Below are 19,366 nucleotides of genomic sequence, written 5' to 3'. Positions count from 1 at the left end.
AAGTGGAGATAAACTGTTACCGTTGGAAATTTATTAGGGCCACAAAAATTTTAGATGGAGCTAATATTCATGTTTTCTCTTCATCAAGTCTACGTAACATTGTGATTCTTACTCTTGCTTCGGTGGTAAATGATTTCATTGGAACCATTTCTAATTCCCTCGTTGTAACAGAGACACCAATGATATCCTGATATACATATCTATGACAGTGACACGGATTACTAGTCATCCCATGGTTATTGCCAAATCGATTGACAATCTTTTTTGTCTACCTAACTTTATTAATGGGATGGATGGCAAATAAATATCATACTGTGCCTTGGAAAAGTTTCAACGATGACAATCGTTGTCATTGCTTTACGTGGTGTGGTCCACTTGAGCCTTAGATCTGTCTCATATTTGGTCTTATTCTGATAAAAAAATATGGATGGACCGTGTAGATAAGATCCACACATCACGGTGGCCACTCAAAGTTTATGACCATTCCCAGTTGGAGACGGGGGTAGGATGCAATTTGTGTCCCATTAAGGGCTAGTGTGATTTTCCATGATGCATGTGAATCACCATAAACAAGTAATTATTACTTTTTAACTGTATTTGAAAATATGAGAATAATTCCACCTCAACAATCAAAATAAAAATCTTGACTTAAATATGTGGACTCCACTGTAATGTATATGATATATCCACACCTTCCATCTATTTTGTTAGAACATTTTGGAATATGCACTGAAAAATGAGGCAGATCCAACACTCAAATGGCCCACACCAAAGGAAACAGTGGCCTTAATTTGTCCACCATTGAAAGTTATTTCCTTCACTGGGCTCCACATTGAGGTTTTTTCATCATCTAACCCGTTTATAAGGTCACACCGGCGTGGATAAAGAGAAAACACAAATATAAGCTTGATCCAAAACTTTTAAGGCCCCGAGAAGATTTTAATGGTAAGCGTTCGATTCCCGTTGTTTCCTGTGATGTGGTCCACTTGACCTTTGGATTTGCCTCATTTTTTTGCTCATGTCATAAATTAGGTTAGCACAACAAATAAGCGGTGTGGATAAATAACATACATCACGCTGGCCCCACATTAATGTCGTAAATTTCTCAACTAAAATGTAAAACAAGTAATTTGTCTCGTATGCATTGCAAAAGAAATGATAATTACTTAGGTAAATAATTATTACCCATCTACGTGTAATTGCACTTGCGCCAAAAAATCAAACAGGCCATAAATCGGGCGCGGATTAGATATTGACAAGGTCAGTAGCCAAATCGCTACAAGTAACGTCACCAAGCTCTATAGACCCTACCATGATGCGTGTGCTGTATCCATACTGTCCAACCATTTGTAGAAACCGTTTTATAGCAGGAGAAAAAGAATGAGATAGATCTAAAGTTCAAGTGGAACCACCACAGTAAACTGTGATTTCAGTCACACTCACCATTGAAACATTTATAGGCCCACCATGATGTACTCTTTTAGATCCAACCAATTCATAAGTTAACATGAAGATAAATAAAGTGAATATATATATATATATATATATATATATATATATATATATATATATATATATATATATATATATATAATAGCTTGATCAGAAACTTTTGTGGCCCCTAAGAAGTTTTGAACGGTGGATTTCACTGTCCCCATTGTTTTCTATGGTGGGGTCCACTTGAACCTTAGATCTATCTCATTCTTTCTCTCATGACATAAAATGATCTCTCCAAATGGATGGACGGTAAGGATACAATACATGCATCATGGTGGGGTCCACAGAGCTTGGTGACGTCACTTCAGTGGCCATTTGGCTACTGACCTTCAGTATCTAATTCGCGGCCCCCCCCCCCCTAAAACCCCTCTCGTGCATCTGCCCCAACGAGAAACTCGTTGTTTTTGGACAAAGCACCAGGTATCACGATTTTGCCCGTGCATGTGGTGTTGGATGGGCCCGCATGCATATATGCTGGGATGATAAAGACCGTTCGAATGCTGGCACTACCATGGATGACATGACCCACAAAGCAAACTGGATGTAAGGTCCTTGCCATCCATCTTTCAGATGGGATTTTTACGGTTGACATTTTCTGAATGTCACCAATCAACTTTCTCACCCATCTGTACAATATAGTCCTTACACGACGTCCCTTCTATGTCAGATCCCAACCGTCTAATCATCCAACCGTGGATGCCTGTAGGCGGGTCCACAGTAAAAACTAACACTTCCATTCCAACGGAAGCGGATTCCCTGATGACCCTGTAGAGCCCACCGTGATGTATGGATTTTATCCACGCTGTCCATCTGTTTTTTCAGATGATTTTAGTGTATGATCCAAAAAATGAAGCATATACAAACCTCAAATGGATCACACCACAGGAAACAGTGGTGATTAAACGACCACAATTAAAAACTTATTGGGGAACACAATAGTTTTGGATCAAACTGATATTTCTGGTGTCCCTTCATACATGTCTGGGTGACCTAATGAACGGGTTGGATGGAAAATAAACATCACGGTGGACCTTAGGAAGGTTTCAACAGTAAGTGTCATTATCAACACTTTTTCATGTGGTGTGATCTGCTTGAACTTTGGATGTGCTTCATTTTTAGCCACATTCCATAAAATGATCTCACAAAACGGATGGACGGTCTGGATATAAAACACATACATCGGTGTGCCCCACAGCGCCTACGACCAGGGATATCCCAGGTGGCATCGTTATCAGGGAATCTGCTTTCTATTCCAACGACCACAAATGATTCTTTCCGTCATTTCTCAGTGTTAAATCAACGGATCAGATCCCTTCACATGAGCTGTGGGTCCTCTCTAAAACTACCATTCCGTAATATCTGGAGAGATTCGCTAATTCCGCAGGCGTGCGAAGCCGTACATCCACACTCAGAAACATGTGCGAATATGAAACATATATGTAAGATCTAACCTTTCCAAAAGGTTAAAAATAACGCTTACATCTTATATGTCAAAATTCAGACAATTTCACTCTTCAAATGGACAAATTATATTGACGGCTGTAAATTGTTTCCATCCGTTCATTTATTTTAATATCCTGTGGTCCACCTGAGTCATAAAATAAACTGTTTTTTATACCAGAAGATCTAAATACTGCATCTCATCTGATAGAAAGCTCAGATCTTACACATATTTCACATTCTGAAATAAACACGCGCGTGTGGAATTCGTAAACCTCCGTAACCCGCATTTTGCATGAATACTAGATTAGAGTATATTTGGAAAGATAAAAAGAGAGGGGAATGATTACCCCCGATACACCCAGCCAGCGCTCCTCCACGTGGCAGAGAAAAGTTAAAATGGGGCCCATTCATCCACACCTGATGGCCCACGCCAAAAAAACAAAAATCGATCAGATGATCCTGCTCGCCACTTTCCCTGCCGAATATATACCATTTACCTATTTTTCTTTCTAACCATCCATTTGTCGTCCTTTCATTTTGATTATTGAAGTGTACGCCGTCCACAGTACTTCCCACTAGATAGATGGTCTTGATTCAATGTCCCAAAGGCACGTGCAGGTGAAAGGTAGGGCGTTCTAAGTTTCAGTGGACATGAATCTACTGAACCATTAAGAAATCTTTCCTCAGTTCTCCTTCTTTCCTCGTCTATATAAGAAGCTCTGCTCAACCTCCTGCTTCCTTCATCTACTACTTCTTTCTTTCTTAGAGATTATAGAGAGAGATGGTGAAATTCTCGAAAGAGCTGGAAGCTCAGCTAATTCCCGAATGGAAAGAAGCCTTCGTGAATTACTGGCAGCTGAAGAAGAACATTAAGAAGATCAAGCTCTGCAGAAATCCTCCCCAAATCAAAGAAAAGCACGATTTCGGATTCTGCGTACTCGATCCGATCCGATACACCGGGTCGAAGATTGTCAGCAGATTCCGCAGCGACGAAGATAGGCATGAGATCATCCAGGTAGATTCCGGCGATTTCTTATCGTTAACTGGCCATTGTGTCAGTTCCCGGTGAAATATGTTGTACGGATCTTCCCTTTTGCTTTTGTTCTTTCTTGCATTTTAAAAATATCGCCGTCTCCCATGTGATTTTTCCCGCTCGGATAGAAACGGCGAAAGCATTTGTTTCTCTGTCCCGTGACGAGCACAACGTGGTATTTTCCCGCGAGAACAATGGCTGAGATTTTATATGTGGAAGATGAATTGAAAGTCTCGCGTTATTTTCGTGCAGGTGAGAAGAGAGAGAGGAGACGAGGACGAACTGTACAGAACGCATCTCATCCACTCATCTTCGGAAAGCAACGAGGTAGATGGATTCTCATACCTCTATTTATCTCTTTTTCTTCTTCTTCTTCTTCTTCTTCTTCTTTTCTTTTTCTTTTTTTAATATCTTGAAATCGTATTTATATATTCCATTTTGTATTTTTTTAAGGTAAAGGAGTTTTTCGAGAGATTAGACGAGGAGCTGAACAAGGTAAATCACTTCTACACGACGAAAGAGCGCGAATTTCTCGAGAGAGGAGAAATTCTCGACAAGCAGCTCCAAATTCTCCTCGACCTGAAGCAAATCCTCCACGATCGTCGCCGGAAAAGCTTCACGTGCCCGCGTTCGAATTCCTCCTCTGTCAGGGGCTCTGATGATTCCGGTCAGCTTTCTCGTTTCCCACTAACTTACGCATAGTGCGTATTAAGCACAGCAACCGTTTTTTGCATTTTCGCTCACCCTGTCTGTTCGGGCAGTATGCTTTTACACGAGCACACGCACTCCCGAAACGAGGTGCGTTTGATAGGCTGCCTGAGTAAGAAATTCTATAGACTTTCAAATGGAATTTTTACACGTGGAAGACATTTAATCAATCTAAACCGTCCAAATCGTGTGGAAAAATCTCATAGAACATAATCTTAAAATCAAACCGATTACATCGTACAATGATCTCGAGTTTAGATCGGTGATTATTTGATGGCCATTAATCAGATGGTTCGTCTATTTCTTCAGTCCTTTTTGTTGGTTCCAGATCTATTTATAGAGGAATCGATGATATTGACGGTTTGGATTGAGATACGCACAATACACGTGTACAGTACCTGTCTACGTGGAAATGGTACGTCCAACTCTGCCACGATGCAAAGTAATCTTCGCAAATGGGGCTGACGTGAAGCCTTGAATTAAAATCCGAGCTCCCGGCTCAGTATCGTGTTCTTCTTACAATACGCTGCAATGTCGCTAACATGCGCCTGGTGCGCTCGTTAATCGCATTTCTTTATCCTCCTAAGCTTGGATGAAAATGTCCGTGGAATTCTTATGTAGCGTTTATGCTATTTTTCGGCAGAGAGCGTGACGGAATCGGTCGAGCCGCTTTCGGACAGCTCGCCGGCCAACGACGTGATCGTGGCCCTTGAGAGGAACGGCTTGAATTTCATAGGATCGGGACGGCCGAAGGGGAAGAAAGGTAAGCCGAAGACGATGGCGATGAGGATCGACATTCCGGCGACGACGCCGACTCGGGTGATCACGGCCGTTACGTCGATGCTGTGGGAAGATCTGGTGAATGATCCGAAGAAAGATAATTCGGGCGATTTCATCAATAGGAAGAAGATCCAACGCGCTGAGAAGATGATCAGGGGGGCTTTTGTGGAGCTCTACAGAGGGCTCGGGCTACTGAAAACTTACAGGTTTCTTTCTTCGACTGTCGTTGTTAACTTGCGCTTGTAGGCAACGGAAGCTTAACGCGCGCCAGCTGAAAAAGACTGTTTTGGTTCCCACATGCAACGTTTCACGTAATCGATATTAAAGGTCCTCGCTTTTAAAGGTGTGGTGGTGACTGTTAGCCCCACACGCCCCCATCTTCAAAAGCCTGAGACAAATACGCCACACGTGCCAACGTCGCACGTGTAAGCGGGATCATGAACGTTCACAGGGTCCCCACCGCGCATCTGCCCCATCATAAGAATCAGGTCGGCGCACTCATAAGTCGATAGATACATGCAGGGTGAGGGACCATCCCGCATACACGTATGCCGTGGAGGCAACTGCGATCCCTAGTTAGGGAGGGAGAGGGCAAACTAGTCATTTGCTCTTCATAGATGGTTTTTGTTTATAAGTAAACGACCGTTTCTGCTAATCTCAGTAAACGTGAGCCCAAGGACTGGGGGAAATCGGCTTCGGTGGATCCCTGACTGTGGAGCCCACCGTGATGTATTTTCCTTACATCCACGCCGTCCATCCGTTTTTAAAGATCATGTTATGCTATAGTCTAAAAAATGAAGAAGATCTAAATCTCAGGTGGACCATACCACATGAAACAGTGGTGATTGACCAATATCGGTCCCTGTAACCCTGAGCTCTGTGCAATCTGTCCATCCGTTCAAACTCAAGTGGGCCAAACCACCAGAAACAGTGGGGATGGAAACACCCACCATTCGATATCCACCGTTTTAAGTTTTAACCCTCCATTTGATACCCACCAAATCTATGGTTAGGATCGTTTTATAAGCGTGACGATTTGCTATGCTCCATTCACGATGGGTCCCAACTCGTAATGGTGTGGTTTGACTTTTGTGTGATGCACTTTTCGGATGAGTCACTACGACACTATAAAATACTCAATAGTCCCCGACTGAACTGGGAGTCCCCAGAACTGATCACGTACAGCTGCCTGCACCACTAACAGTGGTACAGCGCTTTTCCAGCCATTGGCTGCACTGAAATTATGGCCCAAATAAATACATCCCATGGATTATAAAAGCCCTGGAGCTCCTATTAACCTGTAAGTGATCTGTTGTCATACCAAAATTCTTTTTTAAAAAACAAAAATAAAAATAAAAAATCTTTTTTGTTGTTGGAAATGTTGGCTAAGTTAATATTTTCAGGTACGGATGAGATCCGGTTATACACTAAAATGTCTGGGTATATCCGTCTATTCCTTGCCCGACGATGAGTGGCGCCCACTGATACTATGGTCTCGGGACCACCAAATCAGGTTGTGGGCCCAACTCATCACCACCACCCGACCGTCTAGCCATGAGTCATGACCACAGAATGGTGAATAGGAGTCTGCATTCACGCCAAACAGTACAATTCTCTTCTTTAAAATCTGTTGGGTTTGGAATTTTAAATCAGAAATGTGTTCTTTGTCTAAACATTCGTCAGATGTTGATTTCTTTCTGTGGTTGGCAGCTCCTTGAATATGGTTGCTTTCACAAAGATACTGAAGAAGTTTGACAAGGTAATTCATGCTCTCCTTCATCTTACTTAAACATAGACGGTGTATGGCCCATTACAATGATCTGACGGCGCACGCTCACTATAGACCTTCGATGGACTCTAGCAGATGGCAGCCCCAACGAGCTCCACCAATTGATCGCAATCAGATGGTGGGGTATGTAGATGGGAGAAGATATAGTAGAGCTGGACAAACCGGATTATAGTAGAGCAATCTCTCCACGTGACAAGTGGGAGGGTGATGAATCGATCGGTTCCATCTATCACTAGGATCAGATACTTCCGTCTTAAAAATAAAACCATGAGACCATCATGTCCGTACCTTAAAAAAAAAAAAAAAAAAATCTCAACAGGGGTTATTTTTGAGGAAGGAAAAAAACCATCTATGCTCCGCCCCGACATATGGGCGGACCCGATTTGCACATGACACTTCCACGTGTGCGGTAGAGAGATTGTCCATCTTCCGCCTCCCGTCTGCATAAAAGGAAACTCACGGGCACGCTACAGACGTGGTGAAAGCCATACGCAATTGAATGGGGGTCACTTTACTTTAGCCGTTTTACAAAATTTCCGTTGCCGGTGGATAGGATTAATCCGGTCCCGCATCACACGGACCACGTGGGGCCGAGTTCCCACCGTTGGATGGCACGCATGTCATGCCAGAAATAACATGCCGTCGACGTAAAAAAACAATATTCTTCCACTCCTCCGGCAGATCGCACTTGTATGTGAAAAATAAAATATTTAGGAAGAAAAGCAACGGTCCCAACTTCAACGCATATGTGTGGTTAAAATGATGCGTATATTGCCCTGATTTTTTGTATATGCCACGTTCGCAGTGCGCACTACCTAATACACGGGCCCAAATCAATAACAAGTGTGCCACGGACGGTATGAGCAGGCCCCAGATGCCGTGATGCAGGGCACCGCATTCTGTCAAAACCCCGACATACGCCTTCTTCTCCAAAATCTATAAATCCCAGCAGATGAGGAGTTATTTGATACTCCGGCTCCATGTGGTGCTTGATACGCAGTGATTTGGAATTAAGACAATTGGATATTCTTGGTTTGTAGCCGTCCAATATATGTCTGACAATCTAATGTTAATGATACATGTAAACTTGTGCTCATAATTTAGACGTCCATTACACTCTGCTAGAGTACCACAATATTATATATATATATATATATATATATATATATATATATATATATATATATATATATATATATATATATATATATATATATATATATTACACACATGCTGATTTTCTAATAAAATAGACCGACCACACAGAAATCGAACCATTGCTGATTTGAGTCTGTCAATTGTCATATGCCACCCGCATAGCGGTAGCGCAGTTAAAAATCCACGAGGTATGCATATATAAGGAAATTTTATTTTTGAGAGTAAATAAGATTTATTTAAATTTACTAATATGATTTATACAAACGTTGAGCCCTAAATTCGTAATTTTTTTTCAAAAATAGTAAATTTTATTAGAATACTAAATCAACGGTTTAGATCTCATCTATGTATGCCACTTTAGCGTAAATGAAATATGGAAGCACCGAATCCGGTCTCCTCACGAATGCAATATAAAACATTTTCCTCTCAAGGTGGACCCCTGTATAAGGCATTTCAAACAATCCACGCAAACAAAGAGACGTTAAAGCTGTTTCACGGCAATTTTTCATTTTCTACGCAAATGCATGAAATAGCGGTGTAGCCGATTTTCACGTGGGTAGCTTGAAATTCAGATAGCTGTCATTTTTTTCCCAAACCGTTGTTAGTTCAACCATTCCCATAAACCTGAAAGGAGAAATGATCCAGTCGGCTCTGTGTATGGAAACCTTTCCATGCACCAAGTTGCATTTGGACATGTTGGTATCCACATAAGCTATCTGGATCATCTGTTGGGTTTAGTCTAGTCTGGGTCCAGTATCATGCAAAAATCACAGTAATTCGGGGCCAGGAACATCTATAACTGGAGCTTTCTTTTATTAACGATCTTGTCCATCCATTTTTGCATGCCACTGACTTCACAGTTTGAACCGTCAGATCAGTATGATCTTAGTCGACTGGATCTAATGGACAGTCCAGATCGGAAATGTGGAAGCCAACATGTCCAAATACAACTAGTTTGCATGGAAACGTTTCCATGCACCTATTTGCATTTAATCACGTTGGCATCCATCACCTATGTGGACCGCCTGTTAGGTTCAGTCCACTCCTCAGTTGTCACACAAAATCACAGCAATCTGTGGCCTTAAACATCCATAACTGGATTCATCTTCTACAAGCGATCTTGTCCATTCAAATTTTTTATTCTTAAAATTTAAAAAAATAATCCTGATTTTTACAGGTATCTAACCAACAAGCTTCTGGAACATACTTGAAAGCAGTGAAGAAATCCCATTTCATAAGTTCCGATAAGGTATGGTACGATTAGGAGTAACTGACGGATGCTGTTGATACGAATACACGCATGGTGCGCCGCTGTGTACCCATTGCTATCGTGCGCGCACATATGCGATCTTTTCGAAATTCGTTTGTCTGTGGGTTGTGGGTCCTAGGAACAGTTCCAGACTCCTAACTCGTTATTGGGTTCGTACAAATGGCTGGGGATGAAGGCGAATTGGAAACGGTCCATCTGACCTTAACCGTATAGTGATATGAACCAGTAATCAGGTGGGAGTCTGCAAGGTGGACCCCACATAAAGTTCATGTGGTATAAAGATCAGGCCTATCCGCTCATCTGCCACATACAATGATTTTACACACCCAATTGTCTATCTATGATTGGTGCGTTGGTTGGTGTGGCCCACTTAATAATTGGATGGACCTGATTTTTGTGCCAGCTCAGCTGTCATGCTCACATGACACATCAGCCGCGGCCATTCACACAGCCACTAGAGTGTGTTTCAGCATTCCCCAGCTAGAAGAATGACATGGTTAAACTAAGAGACGGCCTGTGGAAAGAATGGTCTGGATTGATTTGAACAAAAAAAATATTTAGCTGGCGGTTTCGTGGACGTTTTCTAAGTTTTATGTAACCGTATGCTCTTTCCTTTTCTTCCTTTTGAGACCTTTTGAGAGTCGGTTGAATAACAGGAGTGCTGTTCTTTTCTTTTCTAATAAAAAGATCGGATTTGATTCAGGTGGTTAGGCTCGCTGACGAAGTGGAAACCAGATTCACAACCCACTTTGCGAACAGCGACAGGAAAAAGGCAATGAAGTACCTGCGGCCTCAACAGCACAGAGCCTCTCATATGGTCACCTTCCTAGTCGGTATATATCTTTTCTCTACTGTATGTAACAAGAGCTGCTTGGGACAACTTTTCCGAAATTACTTATTCCGTGTGCTTAAACTATCATTAAGAAAGGACATGAGATGGGCTTTAAGGTAAAAGAAGGGCATTTGAATAATTAAGCTAAGCCTCCGAATAGAGCATGCCAAAAGGTGTTGCTAGGATACCCGGCGCGTACCATTATAGTATAAGTTGGGACAATATCTGTCGGACATGTTTGGTTATCCAAATTCTTAGGGGCTGCTTGGGAGCGTGGATTTAAAACCCTTGGATTTGAAATCCTTTTATTGTGTTTGGCACCCAGGATTCATAATAAACTTTAATCCAAAAGTAGTTATGCATGTTATATTTACAATGTGTTTGAATTTAATTACTAAATCAACTTTAATATCTCTAATTAGTGAACGTATTTAATGTTTGACAATGGTTGTAATCAGCCTGCTGAAATATATACTTTGCTCGAAAATGATGAAATGCCAAGTCTTGGATGAGCCACAAGCACAAGATCACGTCCGTGTAACTAATCAATGATTTTTAACCGTTGATTTACTTGGATAATGTTTGGATGGTGCTAATCATCTTATTAGAGTAATCATAGTGATGCACTTGATAATCTAATTATTTTGGGATATCATTAGTGGGTCATGTGTCCAATAGATTAATAGTCTAATGACACATGTTACACATGCAACTCTTAGAAGGATTTTAGATGTAATCCAAGCTTTTATTGTGGATTTCAAGCTTCCTCTTTGAGGGGATTTGAAAACCCGAGTTACTTTATGATGCCAAACAACCCGGCAATTTGAAATCCCCTCAAATTCATGGTGTCAAACGATTCCACTAGTTGAAGGCTTTGAAAGGGTAAAGGAAATGCTCAAAAGAATATGGATAGAGATGACCATAGAGATGGCCCTATGTAATTTGACAAATTTTGAAATGATTTTTTTCCTCATTTCATTAATTTATAATAAGTGAAATTATACAAAAATAATAGGTATACAAGCAAATATGATAAACAATATAAGGTGATACACCCTGATACATAGCTCAAGTGGTAGACTGCGTGAAAGATACCGCGTTTCAACACTGAGGTCTTGGTATCGATTCCTAGTCGGGGTGGCTAACAGTGATGTGTGACGTGACAGTGGGTGTACTAACAAGCTTTAAAAAATTTTTAAAAAAAAACAAAAAACAAAAAATCAATATAAGGTGATCCATAAGAGTACATCAATACACTAACATTAAGCTGTGGTTTTTGATAGAGTAGAATGTGAAATAGGATACATATATGTGACCTTAATTAATTTAGATAAGGCTTTGATGATAGTAATGATTGCGTTGAAACTCTTCAATATTGGAAAATAAAAATATCATGCTTGAGGATGATCAAAGGGTTAAAATATTCCATTGAAAGAGTTTTCAATTTTTGGGTTATCTCCCATCCATGTTGAGGCTACTTGTTTGGATCGTCCAGACATGACACATGACCTTTGATCCAAAGGCTGCAATCCCAACATACCCCTCAACAATAGGTTTGGACGCATTGTAGGCTTGTAGCAAGCTTTCTAGGGGATTTTTGGATCCAATTAGTGAAAGGAAATAAAAGAGACCTACTTTTTAATCATAATCCTCTCCTTTGGATGTCTTGCAAGCCACCTCTTCTTTCCACATGCGCATTGGATATGCTAAATCTACTGGAATGAGTATTGAGGTGAAAATTGTATATGTGGTGCACATGTAACCAAAATTAAACCATTAAGAGATTTTTGGATGCTTATAAAAGTTTATGTTGTAAATAATTTACATTTTATATTCTTTTAAGGTATAGAGTATTTACCAACTTTCATATTTAGCTACCTGTACAGTGTTTAGAGGGGCTTATTATTGCATGTAATATTAAACACAGCAAAATACTAGGATCTTATAAACCTTGTAACCTGTAAATTATTTACAGGGTATAAAAGGGTTTATAAGCAATTACTAGAATTCAAATAGTCCCAGTAATGCCCTTATAAATTCTTTACAACTAAGACGATTTCACAAAGGCATCTAACGTCTAAAATTTAAATGGCTCTTAAAACTAAAAATACATTGATATGATTTCCTATAGATTGGTAGAAGTTAACTGGCGGATAATAAGGAACATTAGTCAACCGTCCAAATTCAACAAAGCATTGCCCATTAATCAAAGGATAGGATGACTCAATCAGTCTAAAAGAGAACCAATTTGCAGTGAGACCCACGATTTGAAGGGTTAAATACTAGTTAATACGTGCCAGGTATACAACTTTTAAGTGCTCAAGTGTCCACCATCAAACTCCCGTGGAGCATCGAAATCTTAAAAATGGTCCATGAATGAATCCACATCTTTCTGGTCTGATGGTTTAATAGAAGGGGGCGTAGTGATTCCGCGTGGGATTTATAGACAGGTATCATACAATGTTTAGACGCTCAGACCATAAGCGGGTCAGTGGGGTCCATGATTTATTAATTCAAAGTTTCAAAGTTCTCTTTGGGATAGTCGTCCCTACAGCAAAAAAAATACAAACATGGGCCAGACTGGTCTGGCCCATCTTTTTTTGGGCTGGACTTCAACTGAGCCAAGAGGGCTGGGATCTAGCTCCAGCGTTTCGAAGCCTGGTAAGTTATCAGGATGCGCCTGGACTTGATTCTGCCTGATGGGAAAGCCCAGCCCAGCCCAAATTGCAGAACGCTGTCCAATGTTCTTGTGGTGGGTGCTTACCCAGTGGGCCTTGATTCACACTGAGAGGACAGAGCACAGGCCCTAGATCAGCCCCCTCTCGGAGGAGCCACTTCCCTGAAACAGTGTTGACTTGACGGTCAAAACAGTTAGCGGGCCGCCTGCAGTGTCCATTCTAATCAGTGGAAATTGCAGGCGACCTAACGGCTTGGATCATTCGAGAATCTGGCTTTTGGGCTGTGGCCGATCCACAAGGTGGCCATTCTGATGGACCACACACAAGGTCTTCTATTGGGATGAGAGAGAATTCCTCCTCACGTTTGTTTGTTTATTATTATTATTATTATTTACTGTTTTTCTGTTGCAGGGCTGTTTACGGGTTGCTTTGTCACGTTATTCAGTGTATATGCCATCTTGGCTCACTTGGCTGGCATGTTCTCGGCCACAACAGAAGCAGGTTACATTGAAACCGTTTACCCTGTTTTCAGGTACGAAATGGGCACCACCAAAGCCATTCTTCCCCTTTATATAAAGCCAGGATAATCTATTTTGATAGAGCGACACTCACATGTGCCTTGGTCATGTTGGGTCGGGCTAAAATGAACTTGAGCCCAAGCCCGACCTGAAATTGATCAAGCCATGCATGCAAGACCCAAGCCTGACCAGGGACCAAGCTAGAAGGCCCAAGCCAGGCCCAAAGCCAAGTCTGGCTCATGAGGCGGGCAGGCAACCCAGCCCATTCCCACCCTCACACATGAATGGTGGAATCAACCATTGTATGGCGCACATGAGGTGCGTAGGACATCCAACCCATCCCGCAGGTGCACCCTACCATGATGATCAGAAAACTTAAAAGTCAGGCCAATCCAAACACCATGTGGGCCACATGGGAACTTCTAGGTTCTGGGGGTGCAAATTGTTTTCTATGGTATAGCCAACTTTATGATTGGATCATCCTATTTTTTGGGCATGTAATCATAATGGCGGGCGTACACCTTTTGGATGAATTGGGGGTCAAACACACAACAATTGGCCCCCAATGCTTGACTCTGCCACTAACGTAGTTAAAAATCACATGGCATTTTGATCACTTTCTACTTGAGATATTGTTTTAGGACTTCAAGAAAAATCATAATTCTTGAAAATATTTAATGGTAAAAATCCCGTGTGTACATGTAAAAATTTTTTTTTTTTTTTTTTTTTAAAAAGTTACCTAATAAAATTATACCTAGAACCTCTAAATCCGTGTGTTATTTCCCACCATGTTTTGGGATGCTGTGATTTTTGGGTAACTCTTTCTTTCGTCCTAATGAAGCACTTCAAATGAATTGATTAGACGGCATATAAACACTAAAGTACGCCCTGGACAAAAACTAATGGTGAGCATCCCATCTCAAATATTTCCCATATTTTGGACTAGCTTAGTGTTGGATCTTCATGATATTTTGAGTTCCATAGTGAATGCACTATGAAAGTGGAAATTAAAATAATTCGAAATTTACATGGAAAATCTCTTTTGGGAAAAAACCACGACACAAAGTGATGAGTGTGGACTATGAATGCAGAAATTACAAGAGATGGAGTGTTACCGATTCGAACAAGCCTTGAATCTACTATACAAGCTCAAGCTATGCCCCTGAAACCCTTGGGAATGGTTTAGAAATCCCTAGAACTCCTATTCTCACTCTCAAATCCCGATTACACCCGATATATGTAGTATCATATAATATCATAATTGGAACCTGCATTTACACAATTTTGTGTACAAGCTCGATGGCACCTTCGATGGAACTTTGATGGCATCGACGATCTCTCAATGGCATCGAACACCTTCGATGACATCAAGTAACAACACCGAAATATTCCAGCAACCAACATAGATTTTTCCAGATTTTTTTGATGGCATTGAGTATCTGTCAATGGCATTGAGTGGTCTGTTGAAGGCATGGACGGACCCTGTTGCTTACAAATTTAAGACATCAACAACAGTCAGAACATCATTGTGGCCTGTCAAATGAGCATACCGGCCTGATTATCTAATGGTGTCGCTCACCTTTTGCACGACTGGGATTTTCTACACAAGTGACACACTGGTGTGAAAGGCAAGGTGCATCAGAGTGAACATTTCTGTTACTCTTTCCCCTGGAAAAGTCAGCATATTCCAGGGATGCTGTTTCTTTTTTTTCTTCTTTTTTCATTTTAAAAAAAAAAAGAAAAAAGGACACACTATATGTCTGTGTGTACACACACACAGAGGGAGAGGAATGTTGATGAGTTTAATTTGTTGTGCAGCATGTTTGTACTGCTTAGCCTGCATATATTTTTGTATGGGTGCAACCTCTTCATGTGGAGGAGCACCAGAATCAACTACAACTTCATCTTTGAGTTCTCTCCAAGTACAGCCCTGAAATACAGAGATGTCTTCTTGATCTGCACCTCCTTTATGACCATGGTTGTGGGGGCCATGGTAATCCACCTCTTGTTAAGATCCAGTGGATTCGCACCACGTCATGTCGACGCAATACCAGGGGTTCTCATACTGGTACTTATTCAAGAATATTTCTTCTGACACCATTTTAATAGTTATCATTTTCTTTAATAAGCCTATATATGGTTGCATTTTTAGGCAGAGTTTAGATGCACTATTGAGTTGAATTACAATAGTTAATTCAATTAAGTGGAAATCACTTAACTGTAATTACTTCTCTTAGTGTTCATGTTGCGCTCCAAATTAACATTCTGTTACTTTCAACTTGCACTTGAAAAGAAGAGCAATTTGAACTCTGAAGGCTACTTGTTGTGATTACTTACGTAACTACAATCTGGTTGTTACCCCTTGATTGAACTAATTATCACAATTCAATTTAATAGGCATCCAAATGCAGCCTTAATGCGTTGGAGCTTGAAGCTAATCTCTGTGCGCTTATTTTCAGTTGTTCACGTTCTTGCTCATCTGCCCTTTCAATGTGTTCTATCGCTCAAGCCGCTACTGCTTCTTACGGGTGATACGCAACATCATATGCTCACCACTTTACAAGGCAAAGTTCCATATTCCCTTACTTTCACGGCTTAACCTTTATACAATGAACAGAAGTTCGATCAACTAAACATACAACCCATGATTGCCGTTGTGGTGTATTTCAGGTATGGATGGTAGACTTTTTCATGGCTGACCAGCTAACTAGCCAGGTGAGCTTTGGTTACAACAGAGTTCGAGTTCATTTACATGCACATGCAGATATGCACACACACTTTTTACTTTTGTAATTGAATTTAAGGCAAATCTAAGAGAAGAATGTTTCGAGTTTGTTTATATTTTTCACCCTTTTGCAAAGTTTACTGACGGGGGGATTTTCTTTGTTCTGTTTCTTACAGATTCCATTGCTGAGGCATATGGAGTTCACAGCCTGCTACTTCATTGCAGGACACTTCAAAACACACCAATATCAAACCTGCACCAGTAGCAAGCTTTACAAGGAGCTCGCTTATGTCATCTCATTTCTGCCTTACTATTGGCGAGCTATGCAGGTATCCTCGCAAACTCCTTTATGTATGTATGCACATCTCCACACTGACGTAAATATGTATCTGATAAACTAGTTATTCACCCATGGATTGTGAGTTAACTGTTGAAAATGGAAATCTCAGACACATATATACACAGAAAACTGGCTCAGAAAATATAGTTCATATGGAAATGAATGTATAAATAAACATGTGCCATGTCCTTCCATGCCTGTTAAAACAGTTAAGCTAGTTGATCGGTGTCAATCAGTTGCGTCTTATCAGAACATGTATCATTTCATGTCCAAGCAATAGCATACCTAATCAAATAAATCGGTAATTGTTGGCTTTTCTCCTGGGACCAAACACAGCCTAATCCTGTTATTCGTAGGCACCATGCCCTCCCCCATCATATTCACCACACTAAAGAGGCACTTTCCCTGCATAACTGCAATTACTGAAATTTTAAGAAAAAACTTGAAACGAGCCGCTTGCTATATGCAAATATGTAGAGGAAACTGCCACTTTAGCATGGCAAATCCAACATGTATGGCATGAGTACTGCCAAAATCGGGACTTAATCCCAATTATGTAGGATCCCTTCGCCAAACAGACTCAATCCATCCACTCTACAACTAACACACGTCACCCCTTTGTGTTTTACAAGTGTGCAAGGAGATGGTTTGATGAAGGCGACATCAACCATGTAGCCAACTTGGGAAAGTATGTTTCGGCCATGCTTGCAGCGGGTGTCCGGCTGACATATGCCATGCAACCAACTCCACTGTGGCTAGCCCTCGTCATAGTCACCTCCTCAATTGCAACCGTCTATCAGTTGTATTGGGACTTTGTCAAGGATTGGGGGCTTCTCAACCCAAAATCCAAGAACCCATGGCTTAGAGATGAGCTAATTCTAAAGCACAACAGCATCTACTATGCCTCCATTGTAAGTTACTTTTTCTTTAACATGCTCATCTTAGCTTCTTATCTTTTCAATCCAATTCCATGAACAGAATTTCTGATGAAAAGAAAATGAGTTTTGCAGGCTTTGAATTTCCTCCTAAGACTCGCATGGGTCGAGACTGTGATGCACCTCAATGTTGGGAGGGTTGAGTACCGGCTGCTTGATTTCTTTTTGGCTTCATTGGAGATAATCCGACGTGGCCATTGGAATTTTTACAGGTAATTATAACACTGCCCATTTTATTACAAGAAGAATAGCAATAGAAGACAACACTTCATAGTATACCCGCATCACTGTCATGGTATTTATAGCGCACGGAATATCTCAAGGCCCAGTTTATACATCTACCAATCTGTGAATGATTTCATCCTTAAATTGCCATGGATGAAGCATTCAAACAACCATAAAAACATGGGTGGAATGGTTGTCTCATTAGGGTGTGTTTGGTTAGATACATTATCAAATTGGATTGCAGGTACTAGCCTCATGAAATGGATGTGTGCAATTCAATTCACCTGTGCATCCAAACACAACCTCGGGGCCAGTTTTGTAGATGCCTAAAAATGACTTCCATCCTAGTTTAGTTAACTGTAATTATGTATTAAAGATCATAATTTCATTTTGGTAAGGATTAAATATAATCCCAATTACCAACCATCATGATCTCAATACATAATTACGGTTGACTAAAATGAGATGAACTCATTTTTAGGCTTCTGCCAAACAAGCCCTTAGATGTCTACCCAATTTTCAAATGACATGACTAAGGTATATTGTCTATTATCATTTCATTTGAGAACTTGGCAGCTGCTGTCCCATTTGTGAATTGCAGAGGCGACCAAACGGGGCCAAAGTTTTTGGGTTTGAACATCGTGCCTTTATGCTCAGATGTTGGCAATTTTCAGATTACATGTTTGATCCTAGGGTATACATCAGAAAGGGAAAAAAATTGATTCTAACATAGCTGTTCATGTAATTAAACAGGCTGGAGAATGAACACCTAAACAATGTAGGCAAGTTCAGGGCAGTAAAGACAGTGCCATTACCGTTTCGTGAGACGGACGCAGATGACTAAGTCGTAGCTTCAGCAAGTATAATAAGAGGATTTGGACGATGAAGAAGCTGAACTTCCGCTGTACTTAGTAGGAGACAAATGCTTCCATGTGGACTACTTCCCACTAACAGTGCATAAGCACTCTCATATTTAATCTAGGATCTGGTTGGAAAGCCACAAGGTTCCTAGCATGTAGTGAAGAACAGGTGTGCTTTATGAGAGCGGGTCTCATTTGTACAGTTGGGAATTTCTGATCTGAAGTGAAATTGGATCCGAAGAAGAGAAGTTCTCTTTCTGTGTTCGGAAACTTGCCAGAATTTGAGTTTTCAACACATGTTAGTGAGAATTGGAAATGTAATCTCTTTTCAATCAACAGTGGCTGCTGCTGCAACTATTTAAATGGAAATAAATAATAATTGCAAGAAGAAATCTCTGTCCTCCAAAAAGAAAAAAGACGATCTGAACTATGGCTTCCAACTTGATTAGAAGCAATTCTAGCAGTGACATGCCCATTTCGACTCCTGTATCTAAACCTTTTATGAGTGCAATGACAGTCAATTTCAATATGCTTGTTCTTCTTCGACCCATCTGCCAGAATACATTGATATGGAC

General features: G+C 40.8%; 1 protein-coding gene across 2 annotated transcripts; it reads left to right on the top strand.

Annotated features, from left to right (window-relative positions):
• The first annotated feature begins 3,679 nt into the window (after positions 1 to 3,679).
• On the top strand, positions 3,680 to 19,110 carry LOC131240442 (phosphate transporter PHO1-like). 2 transcript variants are annotated; one of them, XM_058238671.1, is made up of 15 exons: positions 3,680 to 3,955; positions 4,226 to 4,300; positions 4,427 to 4,640; positions 5,325 to 5,667; positions 7,172 to 7,220; positions 9,586 to 9,657; positions 10,382 to 10,511; positions 13,600 to 13,720; positions 15,525 to 15,774; positions 16,166 to 16,270; positions 16,377 to 16,421; positions 16,608 to 16,760; positions 17,404 to 17,682; positions 17,782 to 17,918; positions 18,685 to 19,110. In XM_058238671.1, exons 1-15 carry the CDS (start codon positions 3,722 to 3,724, stop codon positions 18,773 to 18,775), a joined length of 2,298 nt encoding a protein of 765 aa, XP_058094654.1. In that variant the 5' UTR covers positions 3,680 to 3,721; the 3' UTR covers positions 18,776 to 19,110. The 2 variants fall into 2 exon arrangements, with proteins under 2 accessions (XP_058094654.1, XP_058094655.1); XM_058238672.1 differs by lacking the exon at positions 9,586 to 9,657.
• Positions 19,111 to 19,366: the final 256 nt, after the last annotated feature.

Source organism: Magnolia sinica, chromosome 3 (genome assembly GCF_029962835.1).
Source record: "Magnolia sinica isolate HGM2019 chromosome 3, MsV1, whole genome shotgun sequence".
In the NCBI taxonomy this organism is placed as follows: Eukaryota; Viridiplantae; Streptophyta; class Magnoliopsida; order Magnoliales; family Magnoliaceae; genus Magnolia; species Magnolia sinica.
This window is presented reverse-complemented; position numbering and strand designations above follow the sequence as displayed.